Source organism: Asterias amurensis, chromosome 19 (genome assembly GCF_032118995.1).
Source record: "Asterias amurensis chromosome 19, ASM3211899v1".
In the NCBI taxonomy this organism is placed as follows: domain Eukaryota; kingdom Metazoa; phylum Echinodermata; class Asteroidea; order Forcipulatida; family Asteriidae; genus Asterias; species Asterias amurensis.
Window position 1 is genome coordinate 4,678,161 of NC_092666.1, and position 26,231 is coordinate 4,704,391.

Sequence of the window (26,231 nt, forward strand, 5' to 3'; positions counted from 1 at the left end):
ACACTATTGTGAGTGGCACACGGCCACTGGGGGTGGATGAGGTAACAGTTGGCTTTCAACAACAACAAATTGGTATTGTTTATTACTGGGATTCAATTGACCAATGAAATCACATGTTGTGTTTTGACGGTTGGAAATATGTTTCAAAGTTGTTGTTTGCATTATTTGAATTCAGATCTTTTTTTTGTGAAGTCCTGCCCTCCTTGTTGTAACGGCAATTTAAAACCAACATTTCTTCATGTTTACAAAAACAGGTTAATGGCTTAAGTTGGATTTCAGAAATTTGGCAATTAACCGTTTTTCTTATCATGTGTTTGATGTGATTTACAGTATGTGTGTGTCGAGGAAATCAAATGTTATGTTGTACATACACTGAACAAGATTATTTCTAAAAGAAAAGGTAACTTGGTTTTGGAAGTTTCTTGGGGAAGGTTCCCTTAAATAAGTAGGGCCTACCAGGCCTGTATGCTTCATTTTTGAAAAGGCAAGGGCACCAAGGCATTTTCTCTTTGGTAAGCACCCAACTAGGAAATTGTAAATATCTACTGTAGAGCATTTCAAGGGGGCCTTATAGTTGCCTCTGTGGATGTTGTATGCCTACATTAAACAAGATAATTTTTTTAAAGAAAAGGTAACTTGGTTTTGGGGCTTCTTGGTGAAAGACCCTGATAAATAAGTGGGGCCTACTGTAGCCTAGATAATCTATAGACATGTACATGTAGTGAATGGCAAATTGTGAATTGTTGTAGGTTATGCCCAGCTGCGCATTAGACAGTGTTAGAGCATCCATGGAAAACCCAATCCCAAAATTCAAATCTCCCCAAAATGCCATTCAAAAATTTTCTAGGTGCAATAACTGTCCAGATCAGTAAGTGAATGCCAGCTGTGGATTATGAAACATCTTTCTGCCCAGCTTTAGACTTAAATGTAGAGACCCCCCCCCCCTCCTAACCCAAATACCCCCAAACAATTTTAGGTGTAATAACTGTCCAGATCAACAAGTAGCACATAAAACATCAACCTTCAGACTGAAACCGAAACCCATTAAGATGCACAATAAAATAGGCCATTTGATTTAATGGGGTGGGATGGGTTGTGTTAGGTACAATTGATATAAACTGCCCTCCATTCCTGGGCCGAAAAAGGATAAACAAGGGGCTTTAGTCAAGGCGTTACATAATTCCACCCCTGATCAATTTTAAAAGAAGTTATTAAATTCTTGCATCAAGTCACAGTTGGACAATTTTGGTAAAAATTGCATCAGAAATGTTGTTCACAGCGCTCAGGAAAGTACTGAGTATCTAATGCTTACACACATCGGTGTACATTTTATGGGTAAAACCAATATAAATTGTTTCAACTTACCTATAACAGTAAGATGAATAAATGTTCCATTTCCAATATCGTCATAGTTTCCATTCAAAACAATGACTTGACACTCGTACATTCCATCATCCTCCGCTACTATATCATTAATCTGTAGCGATAAATCATCTAGAACGCTAGCCCTTCCTTCGTACTGGGGGTCGACGTACGGTTCATTGGCTAAGAAACCGATGTAGAATGGGAACGGTAGATCCAGGCGACGCCATTGGATGAAGAATAAAACGAAAGGGGCACTTGGGGAGGGGACGGGGACTGATTGATTGCAGGGGAGGATCACAGTCTCACCGGTACGAACGAAGATTTGTTCCTCTGAAGAATCTGTACACAGAAAAGAAATTTGAGAAAACAGATTTAGCTATTGCAAAAAGGACCTATGATTGTATTAATGCAAACAAAAGTTAATGGCCTGACGTTTCAACCATACATGTACATAGTCTTCCTTAAGAAAACAAAAACAAAACAAAAAACACATCATTGTTTTCTCATGATGTGAACATAAATTATTTGGTTGGCTTCTACTTATAGCCTACACTTTGTATTTATTAAAAAATACAGAGGATGCAACTAATTTATTCTTGCATTAAACAATAATGATTCTCTTTAGAGCTTACTGATAAAAATCTGCTTTCTACAATGCATTACTGTAAATTTGTAGCAAGTATAAAAATTCAAAATTTGATTTAAGTACTTATTCTTCTTCCAATAAGCACTACAGGGCCCAATTTCATAGAGCTACAAAAGGACAAAAAGTAGATGTTAGCATTACGCTTACCGGAAAAAAAAGAAGTTACAAGCTGCTTAGCAGAAAATTGTTTAGCAAAGTTTTCTTTAGCTGAGCACATCTATGAAATTGGGCCCTGCTTGCCATGTATAAAAAGTCTCAACAAATACAAGTTAAATCTTAGCCTTACTTTAACAACCAAAGCCTTTAGTTGCCAAAGCATGGATCAGTGAAGCTCTCAAAATAGTATTTTCTTAAGACCAGAGAAACCTTTTACTGCTCAGCGTGAAACATAGACTAAAATCCCATCATTTGACAACAAATCCCCAACTCTAAACCTCCCCTTGTCATGTTTGTGCAGCCTGGCATTGAATCTACAACTATTACTGAAACTACTGTGTGATTTACTAAGAGGTTTACACAAGGCCACTTTCCCTCGACCTCATTGTGACCCCTTCACCACAAGAACCTGTCAGCCATCACTCCTTAGAGCTGCCTCCATGCTCTAAGGCTCCAAGCTCCCCCATGCTCGGAGCTGGAATGAAGAGGGGTTGTAAAACAATCCAGGAATAAACCACAAGCTTTTGACTTGGAAGTATAAACTATGGGTGTTTAGTTTCGTTTTAAAAAGTGTTCTGAATGCAGAGCGGTGAATTTTTAAAGGTTTCGGGCTAAGTTTGCAATCAAACCTCAAATTAACCCATAGCATCCTAGCATCCACATAAATCGCCAAAGGTTACCCCTTTCTGTTTTGTTATAGTTTATTTGGTAGGGTAAAACTCTTTATAGAATGCTAAGTTTTTGTTATTGGTTAAAAAATCAGTTACTGTTGGAAATGACTGTGTTTAAATTTAAAAGATAGTTAATTTATAAGATAGTTAAAGGGAGTGGACACTATTGGTAATTACTCAAAATAATTATTGGCATTAGAGAAGACCTTTCTTGGTGACGAGTAATGGGGAGAGGTTGATGGTATAAAACATTGTGTGCCATAGTTTTCGAGAAAGAAGTAATTTTCCACGAATTTGATTTTGAGACCTCAGAATTAGAACTTTAGGTCTCGAAATCAACCATCTAAACGCACACAACTTCGTGTGAGAAGGGTAATTTTTCATTCATTATTATCTCGCAACTTCGATGACCGATTGAGCTCAAATTTTCACATGTTTGTTAATTTATGCATATCTTGAGATACACCAACTGTGAAGGCTAGTCTTTGACAATTACCATTAGTGTCCACTGTCTTTAAATGTATTGACAGGGCCCAATTTCATAAGCACAACTTGCTATTAGCACAAAAGAGTATTGCTTAACAGAAACAGGAGACCAGTCACAGTTAAATTAGGTTCACACTGTTGTGTCTGATGCCCCGCTCAAATTTTGCTAAGCAAAGACACTTTTTCAAACAGCTGCCCCAAAGCTTCATGAAATTGGGCCCTGATGTTTTGACCCTGGAAGAGTTTTTTTTTTTATGGCTGTAAAAATGGTTAAAATTTACAAAGCTGGCTGTAATTGTTGCTGTACATGTGATCGGTGTGTACATGTAGGTTCTTGTATTACCCAATCAGAATGCCTGAAATCCCTGGCGGTTATTCATGAATGCATATTTAATATCCCCTGATGGGACAGATTAAAACCAGAACGACCCTGTAGGGATTAAGGAAAGGGATAAGCCACCTTTATTCCTACTGTTGCATTTTGTTGATACTACCCACGCATTTAGTATGAGCCAGCCATCTGTCACCATTCCATTGGCATATTTCACACATTTATTCATGCTTCTCAAAAGACACAAACTTGAAAACTTGTGATTGATTAATAAAAACATGAGTTGGGGCAGGTTGATGTACGAGACCATCTTGTCATTCAATTAACAAGGTGTAATGAGGTCTTTTATCAAGGTTTGAAAGTCTCTTGAGGATGAAAATAGTTTCACAATGGCAAAAATACCATCTGGTGTTTAAGTTAATGCCAGAATTTGTGTTTGAAAGTTAATAGTCAGTCAGAAAGTTAATAATATGAATGCCTGGAATTGCAGGTAGACTTTGTGGCATCCTAATCTAGTCTTGGGCTGGGTGCTTTTAAATTTATCTCTAAAGACTTTCGCTTTGATGGACTATATTTTATGGTGGAGACTATCCCCTCCATGCCACAGGGCCTTATTTCATAGAGCTGCTTAATGGCCATTTTGTGCTTACTCTGTGCGATTTCCATTCATAATCATAGCACTGGATTTCCATTTCATAGCACTGCTAACCATAAGCACACAAAAAGACATGCTTTCCTTTCAGTGCTTTGCTTCACAAAAATTAATGACATAACAATACAAATCAATGGCGAGTGCACAAGATGGCAGCCTAATTTTTCTTGCCAACCTGTCGTGAAATATGTTTACACCTTAGCAAGTTGTTCTGCTTCAAAAATGCGCTTAGCGTTAAGCAGCTCTATGAAATAGGGCCCTGATCAATCATTGCCTTTGAGCCCTTTGTTAGTCCAGTAGAATGTTCAAGTAGAGATTTCTAGCAGATATTGCCTTGCCCTCACAGGAACTTATCAGACCTAAAAGTGCCCCTTGGAACTTATCAGACCTAAAAGTGCCCCTTGGAACTTATCTGACCTAAAAGTGCCCCTTGGAACTTATCAGACCTAAAAGTGCCCCTTGGAACTTATCAGACCTAAAAGTGCCCCTTGGAACTTATCAGACCTATAAGTGCCCCTTGGAACTTATCAGACCTAAAAGTGCCCCTTGGAACTTATCAGACCTAAAAGTGCCCCTTGGAACTTATCAGGCCTAAAAGTGCCCCTTGGAACTTATCAGACCTAAAAGTGCCCCTTGGAACTTATCAGACCTATAAGTGCCCCTTGGAACTTATCAGACCTAAAAGTGCCCTTTGGAACTTATCAGACCTGAAAGTGCCCCTTGGAACTTATCAGACCTAAAAGTGCCCCTTGGAACTTATCAGACCTAAAAGTGCCCCTTGGAACTTATCAGACCTAAAAGTGCCCCTTGGAACTAATCAGACCTGAAAGTGCCCCTTGCAAGTTGTCCTACACTTCATATGAAATTTGACCTTTTTATCCCTTCTCCAGTTCATACACTTTGAAATAAATACAATTTGTACGAATAGTTTCACTGAGGTGTAAATACACTGTACACTATTGGTAAATGTCAAAGACCAGTCTTCTCACTCGGTGTATCCCAACGCTGTATGCACAAAATAACAAACCTTTGAATATTTGAACTCAACTGGTCGTCGAAGTTGCGAGATAATAATGAAAGAATAAAAACACCCTTGTCACACGAAATTGTGTGCTTTCAGATGCTTGATTTCGGGACCTAATAATCTAATTCTGAGGTCTTGAAACAATCCAATCAAATTCAAAATATTTTAGTGAAAAATTACTTCTTTCTCGAAAACTACATTACTTCAGAGGGAGCCGTTTCTCACAATGTTTTATACTATCAACAGCTTTCCATTGCTTGTTACAAAGTAAGGTTTTTATGCTAAAAAATTATTTTGAGTGATTACCAATAGTGTCCAGTATCTTTAATATTTATAACAAGTAATAAACCACTAAGGAAAACTGATTTGGTAGGCCTACATTTGAAATGATTCTGATTTGAATAAAGACAAGTTGACTAAAGCTGGGTTTGAACCATGGAGACTACCATCTTCAGATGGCAGATGACCTTATGAAACCCATGGCCTACAGACCTTCCTACACATTTCATCATATTAACCCCTAAATTTGTTGTGATAAATTATCCAGAAAATTACCTTACAGGACTCTCAACTAAAAGCGGGGAGGAAAAAAAAGCAGGAAATGTGGTTACTTCACAAGGTCATGGAAGGTCCTAGATATTCCCCTGGTAGTATTTGATGAATTAGATCCTGAACAGCCTTTCCTAGAAGCCAAACTACATGTACAAAGCTTGAAGTTGAATTTGTCTCTATGGGACATTGGGGTAAGGTATGCCCCATGTTGCTTGACCCCTTGACCCTTAAAACGACCCCAATTCACCCACAGACACTCACAGGTGCTTTGTGTTAAATGATTTAATTGGAATGCAAATTGGGTTTTTGTGAGTAGTTGCCAGTTTTGATCAAATACAGATGGCTTTTGGGTAGTAGAGACTCATGAGGGATACAATGTAGGCCCAAGTGGGAGGTGCATTAGGCTGCAGCATGTTATCTGCCAACTCTGATCAATTCCTCTTTACCAAAGGTTCCATGCAGTCCTGGAATTTCATTTTTGAACATGTTGAAAGAGCAAGGCAATTTTCATTTTGCAAAGGGCACTTTCCATTGCAAAATCTTAAGTCAATGGGAAACTTTTGCAAGGGCACCAAGGCCAAGACCAAGGGCAACATGTATGGCCTCAGTTGCCCTTGGTCTTGGCCTTGGTGCCCTTGCAAAAGTTTCCCATTGACTTAAGATTTTGCAATGGAAAGTGCCCTTTGCAAAATGAAAATTGCCTTGCTCTTTCAACATGTAAGTCCAGGCCTGCCCTGAAAATAAACCGATTGTGCTACGTTCTGACCTGATGAAAAAAACTGAAAAATCTCCCTGATTATAAAAATTTTGAATTTGATTCTACAGTATATCTAACTATTTCCCTGGTTGATGTACAAAATCTCCCAAATTGCAAGATGCACATATGTTTCCAGCTCTGTAGGCTATACTGTAGAACAGAGAACGTTTTAAAATTGCTTTTAAAATTTAGATTATAGGTTAGCACTGAGGTTTTGATTGTGTGTGTGCATGCGTACTCCCTGTTACAATACTAGGCATTCTTCACTTGTACATAGCTAGAACAGCAATTTGCCGCTTGCGAATTCGCTGCGTAAGCGCAGGATGATGATCTTAAGCACAGAGTTTGTCGGTAAGCGAAGCCATAAAATTGGGCCCTGGTTTTTACTAAAAATTAACACATGTGTTGACGTTTTCTGTGATGTGGTTACCACAACAATCAGAATGTAGTTTGCTCAAGGCTGGAACATGAGTTTACAAACTGAGCTACATGTGTAGAAATAAATATGAAATCATTGTATGCATACATAATTGGTTGACAATGTCAACAATAGGAAACTAGTGAAAAGTCCCCCGTGGGTGGAGTCATACCAATTGACATTCATGGTCAAAGTTTCAGTTCATTGAATCCCAATCCATGGGAAATTCTAAATGTTGCTGTTCCCTGAGTTGCCTACACATGTTCTTGGCTCAACATGGCTCAACAATACCTGTTTGTATCCAGCTCTTAACATTGCTCTGTTCCCTGTACTGGTTTCTGATCTTCTCTTTCATTTCAAGGCTAGTACATTGTGTACTTTGTATTAAAGGAACACGTTGCCTTGGATCGGTCGAGTTGGTCAAAACAAAAGCGTTTGTAACCGTTTTTTATAAAATGCATATGGGTAGAAAGATGTTGTAAAAGTAGAATACAAAGATCCACACAAACATGACTCGAAATTGCGTGGTTTTCCATTTACCTCGTCGACTAGCACGTCGGCCATTTATGGGGGTCAAAATTTTGACTCCCATAAATGGCCGACCGTGTTAGTTCGCACAGTAGAAGGAAAACCACGCAATTTTGAAGCAAACTTGTGTGGATCATTGTATTCTACTTTTAAAACATCTTTCCAACCATATGCATTATATAAAAAACGGTTACAAACGCTTTTGTTTTGACCAACTCGTCCGATCCAAGGCAACGTGTTCCTTTAAAGAAAGCCCTAAGAAGGTTTCTCTAAACAACATGGTAAACATCCTCTCTGACACATAAGACATGGTCATTTAACACTTCCTTTGTTCGTCAAGGTAACCACAAGTCAACAGTTCTTAAGAAATCATACAAACTATTGGAAAACTCTCTCTCTCTTTTTGCTATGGTAGAACCATAGATGGTCAAACTCCATGGTTAAACTCGCTTGCGTATTGTTTTCTTAAACTTAACTACATTTTAGATGGACAGTTATTGGAGAATCAAACAGAGTGTTTTTTTTATCCATCCTAAAACATTTTTTGAAATTTAATCCATTACCTCCCTGAAAGTTGAATTGTCCAGGTTTTTTTTGTCCAGATTCTTCTCAGAGGCAACAAAAGCATAGTGTTAGCCAGAGAGGTGTCTGGGTGTCTTTTGGACACCCTGTTTTTAATTTGGACACCCTGTTTCATCTGTCATTTACATGTAAATTTATTGTAAGTGAACAATTTGGACACCCAGTTTTAAAATTTCCAGCAAATGTGGACACCCTTTTACCAAATCCTGGCTAAAACCTTGAACAAAAGCAACGCCTCCAGGCCCTCTGGGCATTGCATTGATGCCCTTAAAATGCTACAGTAGAAATTAACAATTTCCTGGAGTGCCCTTTAATACAATGTACATGTACCAAGGAGAAAATGCCTTAGTGCCCTTGCCCTTTCAAAAAGTAAGCATACAGGCCTGTACCATGATACCCGATCATCAAATTGCATGCTTTATACAACATGATGATGATGTACAGGAGTTGGAGGAAGGCATTTTCTTTCTCTATGAAAAAGATATGAAATCCACATTCTTCAGAGCACAGTTAGCATTATTGTTGACATGTTTGAAATTCTTGAGTGACTAAATAAAGCAGCCAGTCTCAATACATTTTATGCAAACTAGACAGCCTGTGTTTATTAGTCAGTCTCATGTGGTGTAAACAATGGCAGTTAGCTCATATGATATCTGTGAGAAACTATCCAATGCATTGACTGAAGTCATGCTGCATACTGACTGATATACGATTTACTTTGAATTTTTGTTTTTGTCCGTTGGTAAAACTATACCGCTGACAGGTTTACTGTCTTTGAATCAAGGTATAGCACGTTGTTCATGTACAATGTATACAGCATTCTTGCACAATTAAAGGATATGAACTAATGGTCATCGGTGTATGGGTAAAAACCAAAATTAATATTCTTTATCCCAGATGCAAATTTAACATGTCTTACACGAATATCGTTGCGGTACACGCTGCCAAAACATAAGATTCGAACTGCCTCTAGCTACCGGGCAACCTCGGTAGTCTAGTTGGTAAGACACTGCTCTAGAATTGCAAGGGTCGTGGGTTCGAATCACACCCGAGTAACATGCCTGTGATTTTTTTCACAGGACTCGGGAAAGTATTGAGTATACAGTGCTAACGAATATCGGGTATGGGTAAAAACCAAAATTAATACTCTTTATCCCTGATGCAAATTTAACATCTCTTATAATGGCCATTTATTATCTCTTTTTGTAAAGAGAAAACAATGTAAAATAATAAAAGTACATAATTTGTAAAGCGCCATCTGTCTATATGACCAAACATATTCCAAAAAGAATAAAGGGAAAGAAAGAAGAAAGAAAAAAGCAAAAATACATTACAATGTACAAAACATTAACTTGGATTATCAAAGTTTACAGGGGATGTAAAATAGAAATTTGCACTAACAAAACGAAGTGTATAAAAAAACAAAAATGGAACAAACAAAAATGCTTTCGTCACCTTCGAGTGTTAGAGAAAACGTGTTCACATGAAGCCATTAGTGCATGACATTCCCTTTGATAAGCTTTTTGACTGTTGGGAAAGTTAGTCAACAAGAAATCTATGAATGGACAAAACCAGTAGACCGTTAAAAACTCTCAATTGACAAGAATTTGTCAGCTTACATTACGAACTGTGTGAATTCTACGCATGAGTAATATTTCACAATGATCATTGTAGAATCAGGATGGTCCAGTTCCCACGAGTGGTTACAATACAAAGTTTGGTGTGAAAGTTCCCAAGTATACTCGCAGTTGGTAAAAATTACAAACTGAACAAAGTGACCAATCAATAAGCTAGCCTGCACTTTGAAAAGATTTTAAACGCTGTACAAAGACCACTGGAGAGTGATGGGCAATATAAAGGTATTCAGTTATACCAGTTTTCTAATCAACATTCATAAATCAAACCAATGCCTTTGAAGTTAAATTAGACCATGTAATGACAATCAATTTGTTTGTAAGGATTACTGTATCAAATAATTTTGTTATTTTTAAAAATTAAAATTAGCAGTTTCGGTTGACAAGATGACACGTTGCTGGTTGATTGCATGGCTATTGCAAGACTTGTTGGTGCCCATAATTGTTCTTTGATGCCCATATTTGTTTTAAGCTTGGCATATATTGACTCGATATAATGAGTCATAAATTTTCTGCTTGAATTTCCCACTATTGTATTGGAATAGAAACAAATCTTAAACGAATGTCAGTCATATATGATTTTTTTTCTTGTAAAACATTGACTGTACATGTAAGGATTAACAAAAACTTTGATGTGTAATTGATCGGCAAAAACATTCAAATTGACAGTAAAAGGGAGATCAGTCGTTCCCATTGACCTCTTTATTCAACTTTCACCTCTTCTCCCACTTTGGAAACAACGGTAAAACTGTTAAAATAATACAAAAGTGATCGACAGAAAAAGAGTTTTAAGAAACCAGAAACCGAAAGAGTCAGTTGAGATGAATGTTTCACATCAAAAAGCAGTAGGCCTAATGGCTTCACATTTGAGAAGTATAGAGTAGAAATTTGAGAAAGACTTGGCTAAGGTTGAAACGTGAGGTCATTACCATTTCAAAAATCAGTTTTTACAGCTACATGCGTAATTCAAGATACGAATGAACTCCATACCTGTTAAGGCCTATAATACAAGGCCTTGAAAAGTGGAACTTCATCATTGAGAGGGCAAGGCCACTTTCGTTTTGCAAAGGGCACTTCTATTGGCAAGAAGCTGACTTTAGTAAAGGGCACCAAGGCCAATACTAGGGTCAACAGTAGACTTGTGGAAAAGTCATTAAATCGGCCCCACACGCTGAGATACATGTAGTGGTCTCGCGAGATCACTGCTCTCGCGCGAAATCGGGGAGCCATCAGTTCGCGCGAGAGCAGTGATCTCGCGAGACCACTATCTAAGCGCATGGGGCCGCTTTAACGACTTGTCCAGAAGTCTAGGGGCAACAGAGGCCATGGACTATGTTTAATTTCAGGCTGGCTCAAAACCCTTTGACCCCTTTTCTCTATGTACTTAATGTACTATCCACTTCAATTGACTACATCATTCAGGCCTGGCACAGCTTGCCAAACTTTTGAAGAGACACCAAGGCCAAGACCAGTACAACAGAGGCCATAGGTATGGTGGCCCCAAAGGGACATCGCATATCGCAAACGTGTGCGCATACGTATGCAATGTCGTAACAAAATTCGCAAATATGTGTGCACACGAATGCAATGTCGTGAAACAATTCGCGAATATGTGCGCACACGTATGCAATGTCGAAAACAATTCGCAAATACGTTCGCGTTATCCCTTCAGGGTCACCATACATACATGTAGGCTCTGTTTAATTACACGCCTGCTCAAAACCCTTGGACATATTTTCTCTATGGATAAACTGTCCACTTCCATTAACTGCATCTTTCAGGCCTGGCACAGCTTGCCAAACTTATTTGTTGTTTTTACTGAGTGGGCTGGCTGAGTGATTTAAGGTCAACCTTAGAGGTCATAATCCTTGAACACGTTAACTATTAAAATTCTTGCACCTGGCAATAAATTATAGATGCTCAAAAGTGGGATATTAATCAGAGAGCAAAGATGATAAAAAACCTTTATGGATGGAATAATGTGAGAAAGGGTTTATGGTTAGCAAATAAATTTCAACACCTCTTTAAAGATGAAACAGCTGAGACTCTTTGAGATTAAACTAACATTGGCAGAAATTCGTTTAATATTAAATATAATTGTACTTTCTAGTAAGCAGCTCATTGAAGGCCAACTCAAAAAATGGTTCTCACCACACAGTTTTGCGGTTTTAGTTGAGTTGAGACTCTGTGATAATGATATAAAAAACTAAACATCAACTGGCAGAAATCCGTGTACATTAAAAATCATTACATGTTTTCAGTATGCAGACTGCAGAACTCCATTATAGGCCGAATAAAAATATATTATTTGCATACGCTTGTACTGTTTTCAAGTAATGGGAAATTTTAAATAGTTTTTGGTCAAACTTACAAAGAAAAATTTGCTAGCGCCGGACTTGAACCCGCGACCTCCGGATTAACATGACGCCGCAATAACACTTAAGGCCACAATGCTGGTGGTCTCCTTATTTTGCTAATATCTTTGTTAGAGGGTGCAGACTAGTAGAGGCCATTCAACCTGTTCAACTGGTACATGTAACTACCAGGGATTACATACATGTACATGTACATCCAAGATCTATGCTAATTTAGTACTGTAGGCTAGTAGAAAAAAAAACATTATTTTTTAGGGTGGATTAAAAACTAAGGGCACAAATTTTTTGAAAATCACACGCTGCAGGACAGTCTTGATATGAAAACTTTTTTTTTTTCCGTACAGGATTGCAACAAAGTATGAACGTATGTAGGTCTATGGAAAGAAATTTTCCAAGATGGGTACCAATCATCAATAAATCATCAATGAATTACTGCTAGTTTATCAAGGGTGAAGCTTCCAAACAGTGACAGTTTTTATGGTTACACACAGCATATTTCTGGTATGATAAACACACTGATTAGTGATTAGAGCTGTGTTGATTGAAGGTTTCATGGCTTCTCTGGAAAGCTTGAGGGAGTAATTTTATATCTTTCAAAAAAATGAATAACCCAGGCCTGATGCTTTACTGAGGCAATGAAGGCGATTGCCTCCATGCCCCCTGGTCATTGCCTTGGTGCCCTTTCTGCTACTATTAGTAGAAATTTACAATTTCTTCATACAGTGTCCTTCCCGAGGGAGAAAATGCCTTATTGCCCCCCCCCCCCCACCACCTTTTCAAAAATAAAGCAAATTGGGTTCCATTGATGCCAATTAATTATTAATCCTTTACGGGACATGTCTGTGATAGGAAAGAATTTAAACAAAAAGGAAAAATTGTAAAACATAATGGTTAAAGATATTTGTTGACTTTTCATTCATCCCCACTACTGACCCTGTATTCTTGTGGTCATTTTTAGTGTAAACATGCAAATATTTGCGGTTTATTCCCACGCCAAGCATCTGGTCAGTTCCTAGTGTTAGTCTGTGGTCTTAGGGGTTGGTCAATATGCATCAATTGGTCATTGATGGAGTGTTTATAAGTTATTCTTAAGGTCATTCGTTCACTGATTTAATATTCTATTTTGTTGAATTTAATTCAATACAAGGTCCCTTAAAGACCATGTCATTTTTGAAATTCAAACAATCATAAATTGACTTGAGTCAAGCTTTGCACAGGTAAAATCATCATTGCCAGTGCATGTTGTTTTCATCAGTAAGGAACAGAATATAATTCCCTACACTCGGGGAATTAGACAGGCTGGGAATTTGTCTTCTGTTTCATCAAGCCAATTTCGCTTTGTTCAACCATGGTTCAACCCAAAATTATTTCATCTTCCCGGTCTCTTTCCTTGCGGTTTATTACTTCCTAATTTTTTTAAATGATCAATAATTTGTACACGTTGTCCATGACCATTGGTTCATAGGGCCAACAGTTCACTTCACAGACTCTATATTCAATATTAAATTAGACTCCCCATGGAGTCAGATACTGGGGGACGTTTGTAGAGTTCCTGATCCTTTATTGTCATGCGGATCACTTTCCATTATGTGAGCAACAAAAGAACCTGTCCCTGAACCGAAACAATCAATGATGTCACAGAGCCAAAAAATGACCGTCCGCAACACATGTGTAATTAGAGACGCCCTGTCCTTATTGCGTATATCAAAAATTAATGCAGTGTACACAAATCGTTCAGCTGACCAAAAAAAATACGGTAATGACAAAATGGAACATAATAACAAAGTGAACCGTTATTTGTTCTTAGAAATTGATATCACGTGTTCAATGTAGGCTACACATTATAATCAAATGAACCATGAATTTATTACAACAGGGGTCGAAATTAAGTGTATTTCCATGGTAGTCAGCAGGGCTAGTGACCAATAATTTTTAGTAGCCCTGATTAGATTTTGGTAGCCCGAAAGACACATTATGTCTCGCGTCACGGCTCAAACTTTACAATACACCAATAACATAGTTCTTTATTGTTTGTGATGACGATTTTTGCATTATTTTTCCACTAGCCCGTCGGGCTATCAAACTGGAAAAATGAGTAGCCCGGCTGTAAATCTGGTAGTCCCGGGCTAGCGGCAATTTCGACCCCTGTACAACCAACATGATAGGCCTAATGCCTAAATTATAAATAATGATACGACATGACAACAAATAAAAAAGGATCCGATCAATTTCTATTTTATTTTTCAATTTGGTTGTTTTTAACAAGTTGAAATTTGGCAACACAAATTGGAATGATATACATGTAATACTGGGTTCTGGTAACAGCACTCAAATGTACGACCCCTAGGGCAGCATCAGAGCGCTCAGACGTTTACCAAACACCTGCAAGTTATGTGTGCTACTTGTTGTAAGTATTAGACCATAATACATGTTGCACCATGTACATGTAGGTCCATGGTGCTATGGCGCAATACGATGCCGATGCATATTGCATACGTACAATGTATAGTATCAACAACATACTTTTTGTTGCAATTTTTTTTTAAGTTTCTTATTTTTGTTTAATTGTAAAACTCTTGACTGTATTTCAATACATTTTATTCAAGTGTAAATAATTTAAATGCAGTACACATAGAACACAATAGGAAACGATTGGTCTCGTTTATACAATAGAACCAAGTGCATGACAAAGCATCAAAATTGTCCTATGAATGCAATTTATGATGAGGAACTGTTGCCATGGTGATATGTTGATAGAGTGACACGCATAGCCAACAGCAGCTGCAACATGTGTCATTATTCACCAAAGGGCTTTCCAGTCATGGATATAACACCACATTAATTCAACAATTGTGTACTTAATACCATTGTTCAAAATATTTGTTAGCCATTTTACTGTGTCTTGTTTCCTGACTCAAAGATTTGTTTAGGTGCAGTGAGATGTAATTCATGTCCCCCAACTATTTTTATGCATAGTAATGTGTTAAATGAAGGACATACAAATACAGTAAATTATAATCACATGCGCATACTGCCATTAACGTTTTTTTTCTTGATCTAAGCTAATGTATTAACTCAATTAGTAGCTTGTGAAGGCCAGAATTATTAAAAAACAATCCAGTGAGTTGCTTTAGAGCATTAGTAAATTACTCTTTGAGGCTAGACCCCCCCCCCCCCCCCCACAAAAAAGAAGAAGAAGAAGAAGATAATGGCAAAACAAGCTTTGTTGAACACTGACTCCCTGACTGGCACCCCCACACCCTAAATTGACAAAATAGGGAGCAAGGTGAGAACATAAACATGTAGGGCTATAGCTCAGTTGGTTGAGTACTAGCAATTTAATGCGGAGGTTCACAGACAGTTCAAGTCAAGCAGCACACTGATAAACTTGTCTCAGTTGTTCTAGCCAAAATCACTAACAACAAATTAATGTGTACAGTTTCACACTAAAAAAAGCGAGGTTCCACCACAGTCCTTGCTACACTAGTACATGTATAGTACATGTAGATGTATGGCTCTAGTTAAATTGGCATCGGGATGGTTTTACTCCTATACACACCAATGTGTGATACATTGTATTTAACACCACTATATACTCAGTACTTTCTCGAGTTCTGTGAAAAAATACACCGTAGGCGTTTTTCTCGGGTGGGATTCTATGGTTCTACATGGCGTACATGTACTGTACTTAAAAAGAGAACTGTCTGTTTTGTGTTTCTTTGTTTTGCTGTCCTCTTATAAACCAACATTCAAATTATAAAGAGGTAAATATTGGCCAGTTCTACATGTTCTACAGCAATCTTGTTAATATGAGAGTTGACTAGGCCTATTGTACATATATGGTTAAAGACACTGGACACTAATAAAATGGTTATTGTCAAAGACCAGTCTTCTCACTTGGTGTATCTCAACATATGCATAAATAACAAACTGTGAAAAATTGAGCTCAATTGGTTGGAATTGCGAGATAGCTATGAAAGAAAAAAAAACACAACTGTCACACAAATTCTAAACTTGAGGTATCAAAAAAATCAAATTAATTACTTCTTTCTTGAAAACTACGTCACTTCAGAGGGAGCAGTTTCTCACAATGTTTTATACTATCAACCCCTCCCCATTACCCGTTACCAAGTGAGGTTTTATGCTGATAATTATTTTGAGTAATTACCAATAGTGTCCACTGCCTTTAAAGCAACATACAGAGGGACCAACAATGTGTTGTTAACAACCTCATCCTTTGTAAACCAATCTCTACTAGGCACAGTGTTCCTGTGGTTTTAGAGATTTAACAAGCTCATTATTACCCCACATCTGCTGCCCACAGTGTCTATCTTGCGATCTTTTGTAGAAAGTTTTATTAAAAACGGACAGCTGTGCACAGCTCATCTTCCAAGACATGTTACTAACAATTCATTTTTCTCACGGTATTAAACATTGATGTGCGAAGGATAAAAGTACATCGTTGGACTACAAGTTTTGTGTTGAGTATTAAGGTGTAGTGTGAATTAATTTAATATTTTTTACCTTGGCCTGGCATTTTATAAATTCTTATATAGACACCACAAATTGTCTTCTTTGACCTTGTATTGATCGTACCTCTTGAAACATTCCTACTTTAGACATTTTATATACTTTTACACTAGTTTGGGCCCCTTTCTCATAGAAAGAAATTGCCTTGACTTTTCACAAATAAAATAACACCCCTCTTCAAAAATGCAAATCAACAGATATACAGTATTCAATCTTAAAACCACCTTCAGGTAATGTGTAACAGAGGCTCTATGTTTTTAGTTTTTAAAACCAAACCAAAGTCAAAGCTAAAACCATATAAACACAGGGCCAGGCCAATAACCCACCAAACTCCAAAATGGTATAGCCTTTGAGAAAGATCTAAAAGTGGGTCAAAATTTAAGCTTCCTTTGGAGTCAACAGTTATCTTGGTACATGTACAGCTACCAAACCATGTACGGATGTAGGCCCCTAACTGTCCTTCAGGACATCAACGCCACGCCAGGTAATTTTGGTTGGTTATAAATCAGTTTTCAAATGTTTCTCTTCCAATTAGTTTTCTCAGATTATATTCAGAAAAAGAAAATAAATTGACAAGTAACCATCCTAACCCCTTCACTAGGACAATTTTGATTTAAAGGGAACAATCTCTTGTGACAAATTGTAATGTACGCAAGATCTTCCAGTGTTTAAATACTATACACCTACAGGTGTAGTTCTCAACGGTTAAAGCGTCTTCACACACATTTGAAAAAAGCTTCTCCGGACAACGTTTACACATGACACAGCCAGCACTAAAGGGATGCACGCATGATGGAGTTGATAAGTAAATAATGAATGCAGTAACAGTATTAGTCCCCCTTTGTCTGGCATTGATCCGGTGTAGGGTTTTAAAAATGGGGGGCTTTTTGTTCCGTGTAAGACACAACACGCAGTTCTGTTGTGTGAGGAATTTTATAGCATGTAGATTATGATGGGCTAGTCACTATTGTGTGTGTAGGATTGGGTTTGATTCAATTTCTAGGAGATTGTTTGGGTTTTGGGTTTTGTTGACATTGGCTAGCCAGCTGGACAAGTGGGCTTGGCTTTGTATTTCAATGGTCTACATATATAGCCTTTGTCATAAAAGTTGATGCCTTTTGAACTTACTTAAAATTATTTTTATGGGAGCCATGTATACATCACGTGTGTATGAATAATATTTGCTGACAAAGAATTCTGTGTAAAGTGGAAAGTAAAAATATTTCCCCCAGCTGGTGCAAATGTTTATTTCATCAACATTAAATCACACAACATAGCATGGGAAAAATTGATACAGTCAGTAGTGTTCAATACCCTACGTTTTAAGGGAAATGCAGTGCAAGGCTTGAAGGGATCAACACACATTTATTTGTTTAGACCATTTATGAGTGGAGATTGAACTAAGCACTTTTTGTAAGATCTATCTTTGTTAATGCTCCTTCAATGGCAACACTCAGTAATTCAATTGATATCAGATTCACTGTCAACAAATTTCACCAAGACTGCTAGTCCTAGTCTCCTACACAAGTACACAATGTAAATTCTGCTGTATTATATGGGTCAATTGAAAAATGCAAGACCACTGGGATGTCGGCTACTTCGTACCTTTGCCACTTCGTACCCTGGACACTTCGTACCTTCGGGACACTTCGTACCATAACCAAATTGGTCACTTCGTACCGTGGGCGGGGTACGAAGTGACCATCAGCTGAGTCACTTCGTACCTTCCATTAAAATGTGGATTCCTCAATAATTTAATGTTCGTTGAGATAAACAATTAATAATAGGCTACTTAATGAATTATAATTTTTGTTTGAGCATGTGAATGTCATTTTTAATGTGAAGCTAATATTTTGTATAAGTTAATTACCGCCAAGGACAACATCTTCCGCCAATATTTTTTACAAATACAGGGCTGTATGCTTCGTTTTTGAAAGGGCAAGGGCACCAAGGCATTTTCTCTTTGGCAAAGGGCACCTTATGAGGAAATTATAAATTTCTACTGGAGCATTTCAAGGGCACTGAGGCAATGGCAAGGGGCAACGGAGGCAATCGCCTCCGTTGCCTCCGTGAAGTATCAGGCCTGCAAATATTTTAAAGTCAAACAATCATGCAATCGTCAAAATGGCTTCTTGGTGTCCCAACAAAATAGTAACAGTTGGTTCGTTTTGCTTTTATTTCATAATCATCCGATCACAAAGCACAACAAAAATCATAAACGATGCAGAAATACCAAATTAGTACGAAGGTAGGTGTGTCTCGTGAGAAGGTACGAAATGACTCACGAAGTGTCTTGTAAGATGGTACGAAGTGTCCAAGGTACGCAGTGTCCAAAGTCACTTCGCACCTTGAAAAGGTAGGAAGTGTCCAGGGTACGAAGTGGCAAAGGTACGAAGTGTCCTGACACCGACCACTGGACTAGAAGTTGTAAAATTGTGTACAGGTGGTATTAGGCATGCGGGCTGGTGTTAAACTAGTTGAAGAGATTCATTACATTTGAAGAAACATTTTGTTTTGAAACTGGACACTACTGTTTGAAAGTTAAATTGTTATTTTATTTAGTGTAACTCGTAATTAATTAGCTCGTCAAAACTATCTTATTACAATATATTCTCTTCTGTTGTTCCTTAGACTCTACAACAACTAATGATAAATAATAATTATTTAAATGACATCTTCATCACAAAATTATTCATGACAAGACTCCAACCAATAATAATTAGTATTAAAATGTCTTATTTATGGTGCAAAATATGTGAAAGGGGGTAGGGCCTACGATTCGGGGCCTACTGCATAAAACAGCAGTATAATTACGACTGAACTGAACAGGATCCAAAACCTCTATTTTACTTACTTGGGAATAATTTTGATACAATGAATGTCGAGTGTACACGTTTACGGAGGAATGGGGTTCAACTACAGCAGACTGTCGCTTGATTTTCAAGGTAAATTGAAGAGTAGGCCTACATACAATAAAATTAAGCGACATTTTCATCATGCCAGAAAACATTGTATTGTCTGTAAAAATGTAAAACCCCAGTTCGTTCACAATTTAACACTTCGTTCGAAAAGGTTACCCAAACCGCACCACACAACTACAATAAAAAGCAATTCTCCCCCAATTACCTTCACGTAATTCTTTCAAAAGAACATAAAAAAGTACAACACGGATCACCGAATATTGGGACCACATACCTTGTGTTTGTAGCGCATTTTGACCGCAGACGACACGTGCCGAAAAGATCCCTAACAACAAAACCGCCAACACGTACGCAGTCCGTCCGCAAAAACAAGCTGGAAAAACACCTTTTTTGAACATGACATCTCAATTTTCTGCTCTCTCCTCAACACCATGAAGTTATAGAAAGGCTGTGTGCTGCCGTTTATGAGTATCTTTCCCAGGAAATGTCATCATTTTGTTGGTAAAGTCAAGCAAAATGTTGCCCTTACGACCGTGAAAAATATAGCACTTGCCGTCTGCGCGAACGTTGTTGACAGTCTGTGTGTTTGCAGGTGGCCAACCAAAGCGCATGTGCGTTAAGCCATTCAGAAATTAATGAGCGTCCGCGGATCCACCAATAAGAACGACAGTTATAAACAAGCCCCTTAGAAATCAACCAATCATGACTCTCTTTACGCAGGCACGATCAAGGACTGCTCCATTTCCACAAAGGGATTTAAAGATTAATAACGCTCGGGTGGGCATTGTTTCCATACCTCGATTTGAAAAGCCGTTTCAAAAAAGACCGTGGGTGCAAACAAACAAAACTTTCATTTTTATACAACGTAGAACTGTTTGGTTACACTTTCAAAAAAGCTTATCAGTTGAGTAGTTTTTTTTAATCATCATTTGTACGACCTCACACAAACTCTCAATGAAATCCCCGTACGCTGGGGCACGGGATCTTTTAAAAAAGTGTTTATATTTCTAGAAAGTCGGTTGAAAAGAATAATTATTATGGTTGTTTATACAAAATTGAATTGATCGAATTATCGTGTTTACTGCTAAGCATCACTATTTTATTAACTTTCTCAATTTACAAATAAAACTAATTAGCTCTGCTGGTTTTCTAAAGCACACTTCACTAGTCCCAATTTCATAAAGCCTGGAAGTATTTAAACTTGCTTCTTAGCACAGAAAAATCTTGTTCACACGAATTTGTTACAAATGTTCGCAAGAAACGTAGACAAACTGAGAGAAAGACAACCGTTTTGGGGTATTGGTTATATAAAAAAAAAGGGGCCTACTTATCGATCTATAATAATTATTATAAAAGATGCGTGAACATAAGAGGGCGCTACTTCAAATTTTGTAGTCGCGTGACACGAATTCCCGATGGTGAACACGAGAGGACGCTATTCAACTTTAACGGTGCACGGTATGTGGGTGCACCATTGATCTCCATTATACTGACTGGATAGGACATTGCGCTATGCTGCGTGCATAAACACGCGGCCCAACAATGGCGGCGCAATTCCTTCAAACGGGTAAATTAATGTGCACTTGGTCGGGTTTGAGTCTGTCAGTTGAAGTTGTAAATTGAGAATAGAAATGTGGGGAAAACATGACGATCGATAGTTTGAAGTATGACAAAGTTTCTGAGTGAAATGCAATAAAGCAAACTAACTTTACATTTGTTTCTATCAAATGCCCTATTAGTATTATTATAATGATATTTAAATTTCTAAACAAACACTCGGCCGAGAAACTGTATTGGGATTCAGGTACATGTTTTTTTTTATTCTTTCAGTTCATTGAGAAAATGGCAATAAACCATATAAAGACAAAACAAGAGTCGCTCCTACAATAAACAATTCGAGTAGGCACTAGAGTGAGAACTACATACTCGCTAAAATCGAGGGAAAAGAACAAGAAAGATGAAAACAAAACACAATGTGATAAGTGAGAGTTGACTCCATTAACAAATTTAAACTTTTTATTGTGAAGCTTCTATTCATCATGTTAATTGAAAAACAATCCCAACAGCAAAACTTCCATAACCGTTTTACTGTTCCGCCAGAAATAAATATTTTTATTTTGGTCACAAATAACGAAGTCGGCTATTTCCGAGATGACTGATCCTCTCAACGAACTTGTATCGTCTGTACATAATTCGCATATACTTGTCGCTTTCCCGAACCTTTTAATTATTGATGCTATGACAAACATCTGTTGAAATCCGGGCTTCCCGTCCTCGTTGATTCCAGGCAACCATCTGTAACGGAGCGAAAACAAAAATAGTATTGCTCGGTAAAAATAACAATACTTGGCCTATAATATTTATTTTATGAAAGATAGTTTAAATTTCCGGCTTATATTTGTAACGTTAGATATAATAATAATAATATGAATCGCTAAAAAAATGCAAAGGCCTACCTACTTATGGAAAGACAATCCCTTTGCCGACTCAGTTTTCCCTCCTCCAGTGATTGACAGCCGCGCACGACTTCACCATCAGCATTTTTAGTTTGTTTGATCCGATTCCAATTGTATTTATCCCCAAATGACAATTAAAAGGACGAAAACTTCTCTCTGCTTGCAGCAACTCCGTTTAAAAGTGTACAGCGCATTTCGTGTGACGAACAGTCTTCACCCGTTTGAAAAAATACGCGCGCGGCCTGCGTTTGGACGCGATGTCCTATCCAGTCAGTATAATGGAGATCAATGGGGTGCACCACATACATAAACTCATGTAGAGATCAATGCTAAACGCCAAGCCTAAAAAATAAAAAAAATAAAAATAAATAAATAAATACTTTAAAGTCTCTCAGCCTCTTGAAATAAATCCGATTTGTTTTCACACAGTTTAACCTCAGATTTCTTTTCAATTTTGGGCAGGTCAGCCGTTCTTGGAATTTTACTTATCACCCTAGAACATATTTATGAGCTAATGAAGCCCAGTGACACTCCACTTCCAAAGCCAAAATATTTTAATAGGACCATAGAGTTAGGACCATCTTTGAAACCTAAATTCATGAAGCCAAGAGAAAAGAACCCAATAGTGTCCAGTGTCTTTAAGGCCGGGTGGGGTAGTTTATGGTTTTCATAGCAGCCATTATATTCCATAACATAAATGTTTAGAGAATTAAAATCATTATTATTTACACAACATCATCAAAACAAACCAACTACTGTCCCTAATAAAAGTCAAACTAAACAAACTAGCATTAATTATAAAAGTATTTTATTCATCTATTTTTGGTGTGATAATAATCTCAATTATTGTAAAAATACTGTGCTAGAATCAACCTGTGCTAATATAAACAAACAACAAACACCCCAACAAACACCCCATCAACATCCCAACAAACAAACAAACAAACAAACACCCCAACAAACGAACAAACAAACAAACAAACAAACAAACAAACATTTTCTATGAAAAGAAATTGGCAGATCAGCCGTTTAATTTTTGCTAATTACCCACGAATAAAACACCACAAAAAAATCCTTTTTTTCACAAAACGACTTGCTGCCATTTTACATGGGGCACTCCTCCAATTCCCAAGCTAAACAAGACCAACTTTAATGCTAAATTTAATCAAACCTCCTCGACAGTTGAAAACCCAGAACACAAGGTTGTGATAGATTCTTACAATTACACAATCTATACTATTAAAAGCGTAACCTGCGCCATCTTGGATTGAAAATTAGAAGGTCCAGTGGTATGGCATCCTTGTGGAATCCAACACGGTTGTTTGTGTGGAATTCAATACGTTTGTGTGGTTTCAGACGTCGGGTTGCAAGTCTGCAAAACCCGGATCCAAACTCGCACTTACAAGTCATGTGATTGGAGGAAGTTTGGGCGGCGACCGTGCGTCAACCACTGGTCGATGTTGTTACCAGACTTCCTAGAAATCTTTCTGACAGGCGACTCATTGGACAGTGTTTCGCAGATGGTGCTCCGAATTGGTTCATTCATTGCCCCTTGCCCGCCCACCCGACATTCGATCCGCCCTTTTTGGTCAGGTTACTTTCGTGTTGTACTAAGCATGGTTCTCCGGACTGGTTCATTCATTGCCGCGCAGGGTCGAAAGGGTCGAAGAGGCTGGGTGCCAGGACAAAACCGAAACCAATCTCACGAAATTTGCATTGAATGGATGAAGTACCGTAGATTGATGTTTCGCAGGCGACCTAGTGTCAACCACTGGTCGACGTTGTTATCAGACTTCCTAGAAATCCTTCTGCGGGTGACTCATTTGTTGAAAAGATTAAATGGAGAATATTTATAAAAAAACATTCCAAACGGCATGAGAATTATCATGATGGACAAGGATTGGATCAAACGGAAGCTTAATAATTTGGAAACGTTGGGTAGGGCCGGCTAAAGGTTGGAAGGTGTCTAAGGGAACTTTACAATTAATAACATTTTGGGGTGGGGGGGGGGCCTTACACAAAGAGCCATTCTGGTCAGTGTATTGTGAGTGGTGTGTTGTCTGGTTTGAGACAGGCCACCTGTTGCTTGGAGAAGAAGGTCGCCGTGGGACCACTTTAGGTTGACAGTGGGTGGCGACCTTGGCCTTTTGCCAGTAAACTCAAATGCGTACATGAATACCGTTTTAGAATACGGTCTGTTCATGGAGGTATAATGGTGCAGTTTCAGAGTTTAACCATGGAGGTAGAATTGTGAAACCATTCCTTACTCTATGGTGAAACTATACACGTACGTCAAAGGCTGGTTTGAAGCTGTAAAAAAAGAACTTTGCTTTGCATTTGGTCAAAGTTGTTAAGCAAAACGACATTAAGTTTCCTTTTGAATAAGTCCATTCACAAAATTGGTTAGAGCAGTGTGTCGGTCAGGTCTCAGAATGTTCATTTTGCCAAATCCATTTGGAAGCCTAATTTAGCCATCGGCCCGTCGGGTTGGTTACTGATAGAGATAATATTAACAAAAGAGACCTCGTGCGGCTGAATGGGGTACATTTTTAGGAGTTTCTCTATTGACCCAAACTGGACGTAACAAACCCTAAACATGACTTGACATGCTTTCTGAAAGTGAAATAAGTTAGAGAAAATTAAGGAGTGGGGACGAGTTTATCGTTTTTATTTAGTTTGTACGATCATAGTACGATATAGGGTTCCAGAGATATGGGATGTATGGAGGTTTGTTCCTAGAGCAGCGTGAACATGAACGCGGTCAGAAATTGTGTCGTTTGTCGTTCAAATTTCGCGAGATGCAAGAAGCCCAAAGTGACAATAAAACAAAACCAGACCAGCCAAGTCTCACGCATTAGGCGTGAGACTCACGCATTTGGGCTCTGTCTCACGCTCACACGCACATCAACCATTATTGGGGCGAGATCGGGGAAAAAAAATTAACGGCATTTTTTGTACAAAATTTGTACAAACAGAGCGCAAAATTGCAGATTGCGCACGCTTTTGCTCATCCAGTAGGTTCAGCTCAAATTCGGCAGAGCGCAAAACGCTTATTGCACACAAGTTTGTTCCGACTCTTTTAGCAAATTCGTTGAAATGCGCTCCACTAGCGAAGACACAACAGGCAGAAGAAGTGAGCGATTGATTTTGGACATTATTTTTAGTCTATTTTTTCAAGTTTGGAAGGAAATAATCTGACACAATCGAACCTTCACATTAACCATCAACATCTCCTGTGTACCTCAAGTGAGTTTTAATTATTCTGAGGAGGTTTTTGATGCATTTTGAAACACCTTTTGTCCACAATTAAATTTCACATTTTTTTATTTATTTATAAAAAAAGAAAAAAGAAAAAAAAAAAGGTTGGGCGGCGATTTAAAAAGGCCTTCTTAAACTGGCAATTTTTTTTTTCCGGGGGGATGGGGGTTGAGCTTTGAAAAATCTCACACATAGCTGGCCTCTGGACTTGGCATCTCTGCCTGCAAAACACTTTTTTGACGTTCACGTTAAGTGCTCCCGTTATACATGCAGCCTATTGACCAGAAAGTTTACAAGACCAATTCAGATGAGAATAAACTAAAAAGAGGCCTACGCTCTTACCGCCCCGCCCCCCCCGAAAAAAACAACAACAACAAAACAGTAGATAAATTAGATTTGTGGCACACAGCATGTTCCAAAAACTCGCTTTACTTATAGTGATGTAGCAACGCTATGTATCGTGGGACGTAAAAATGTCATTTTTGACGATGTTTTTTAACAAGGAAATGCAAGCATTATGAATGTATATTGAGTGTGTGGAGAAAGTTTTGGTAGTGTGGTACAAAAGAAACTTTAGTTATTGCTGGCTAACGGTCAGTTTCACCTATCAACGCTGATTTGAAAAACGTGTAACGTTAGGGAGGCCCAACATATTAGACCCCTATAAGGATCACGGGGGAGCCTTATAGTTTCTAGATGCATAAGGTACGTCGTCTAACCCAAAACGAGGTGGGTACAGCCACTGCAAGTAGTGGTGGACGTGCGAAATAGCTTCATTTTGGGTTAGAATTATGGCGCCATGCATAAATATTGAGAGAGGCGTATAACACCCTCACCCACATTTCGAAATATTTGTGTAAAGGATTTTTATATCCTAGCGGGGTGCCGC

At 38.1% G+C, this 26,231-nt stretch overlaps 1 protein-coding gene across 1 annotated transcript in view; it reads right to left on the reverse strand.

Moving 5' to 3' along the window:
* The window catches only part of LOC139951270 (uncharacterized), a 39,716-nt gene extending 19,360 nt beyond the window's left edge, over positions 1–20,356 (reverse strand). The window contains exons 1-2 of the mRNA XM_071950070.1: positions 19,903–20,356; positions 1,366–1,704 (exon numbers count right to left, since the gene is read on the reverse strand). Coding sequence (XP_071806171.1) covers positions 1,366–1,704; positions 19,903–20,026 — 463 coding nt within the window. The 5' untranslated portion in view covers positions 20,027–20,356. The remainder of the gene's footprint in view (positions 1–1,365; positions 1,705–19,902) is intronic.
* Between the last annotated feature and the right edge of the window lie 5,875 nt (positions 20,357–26,231).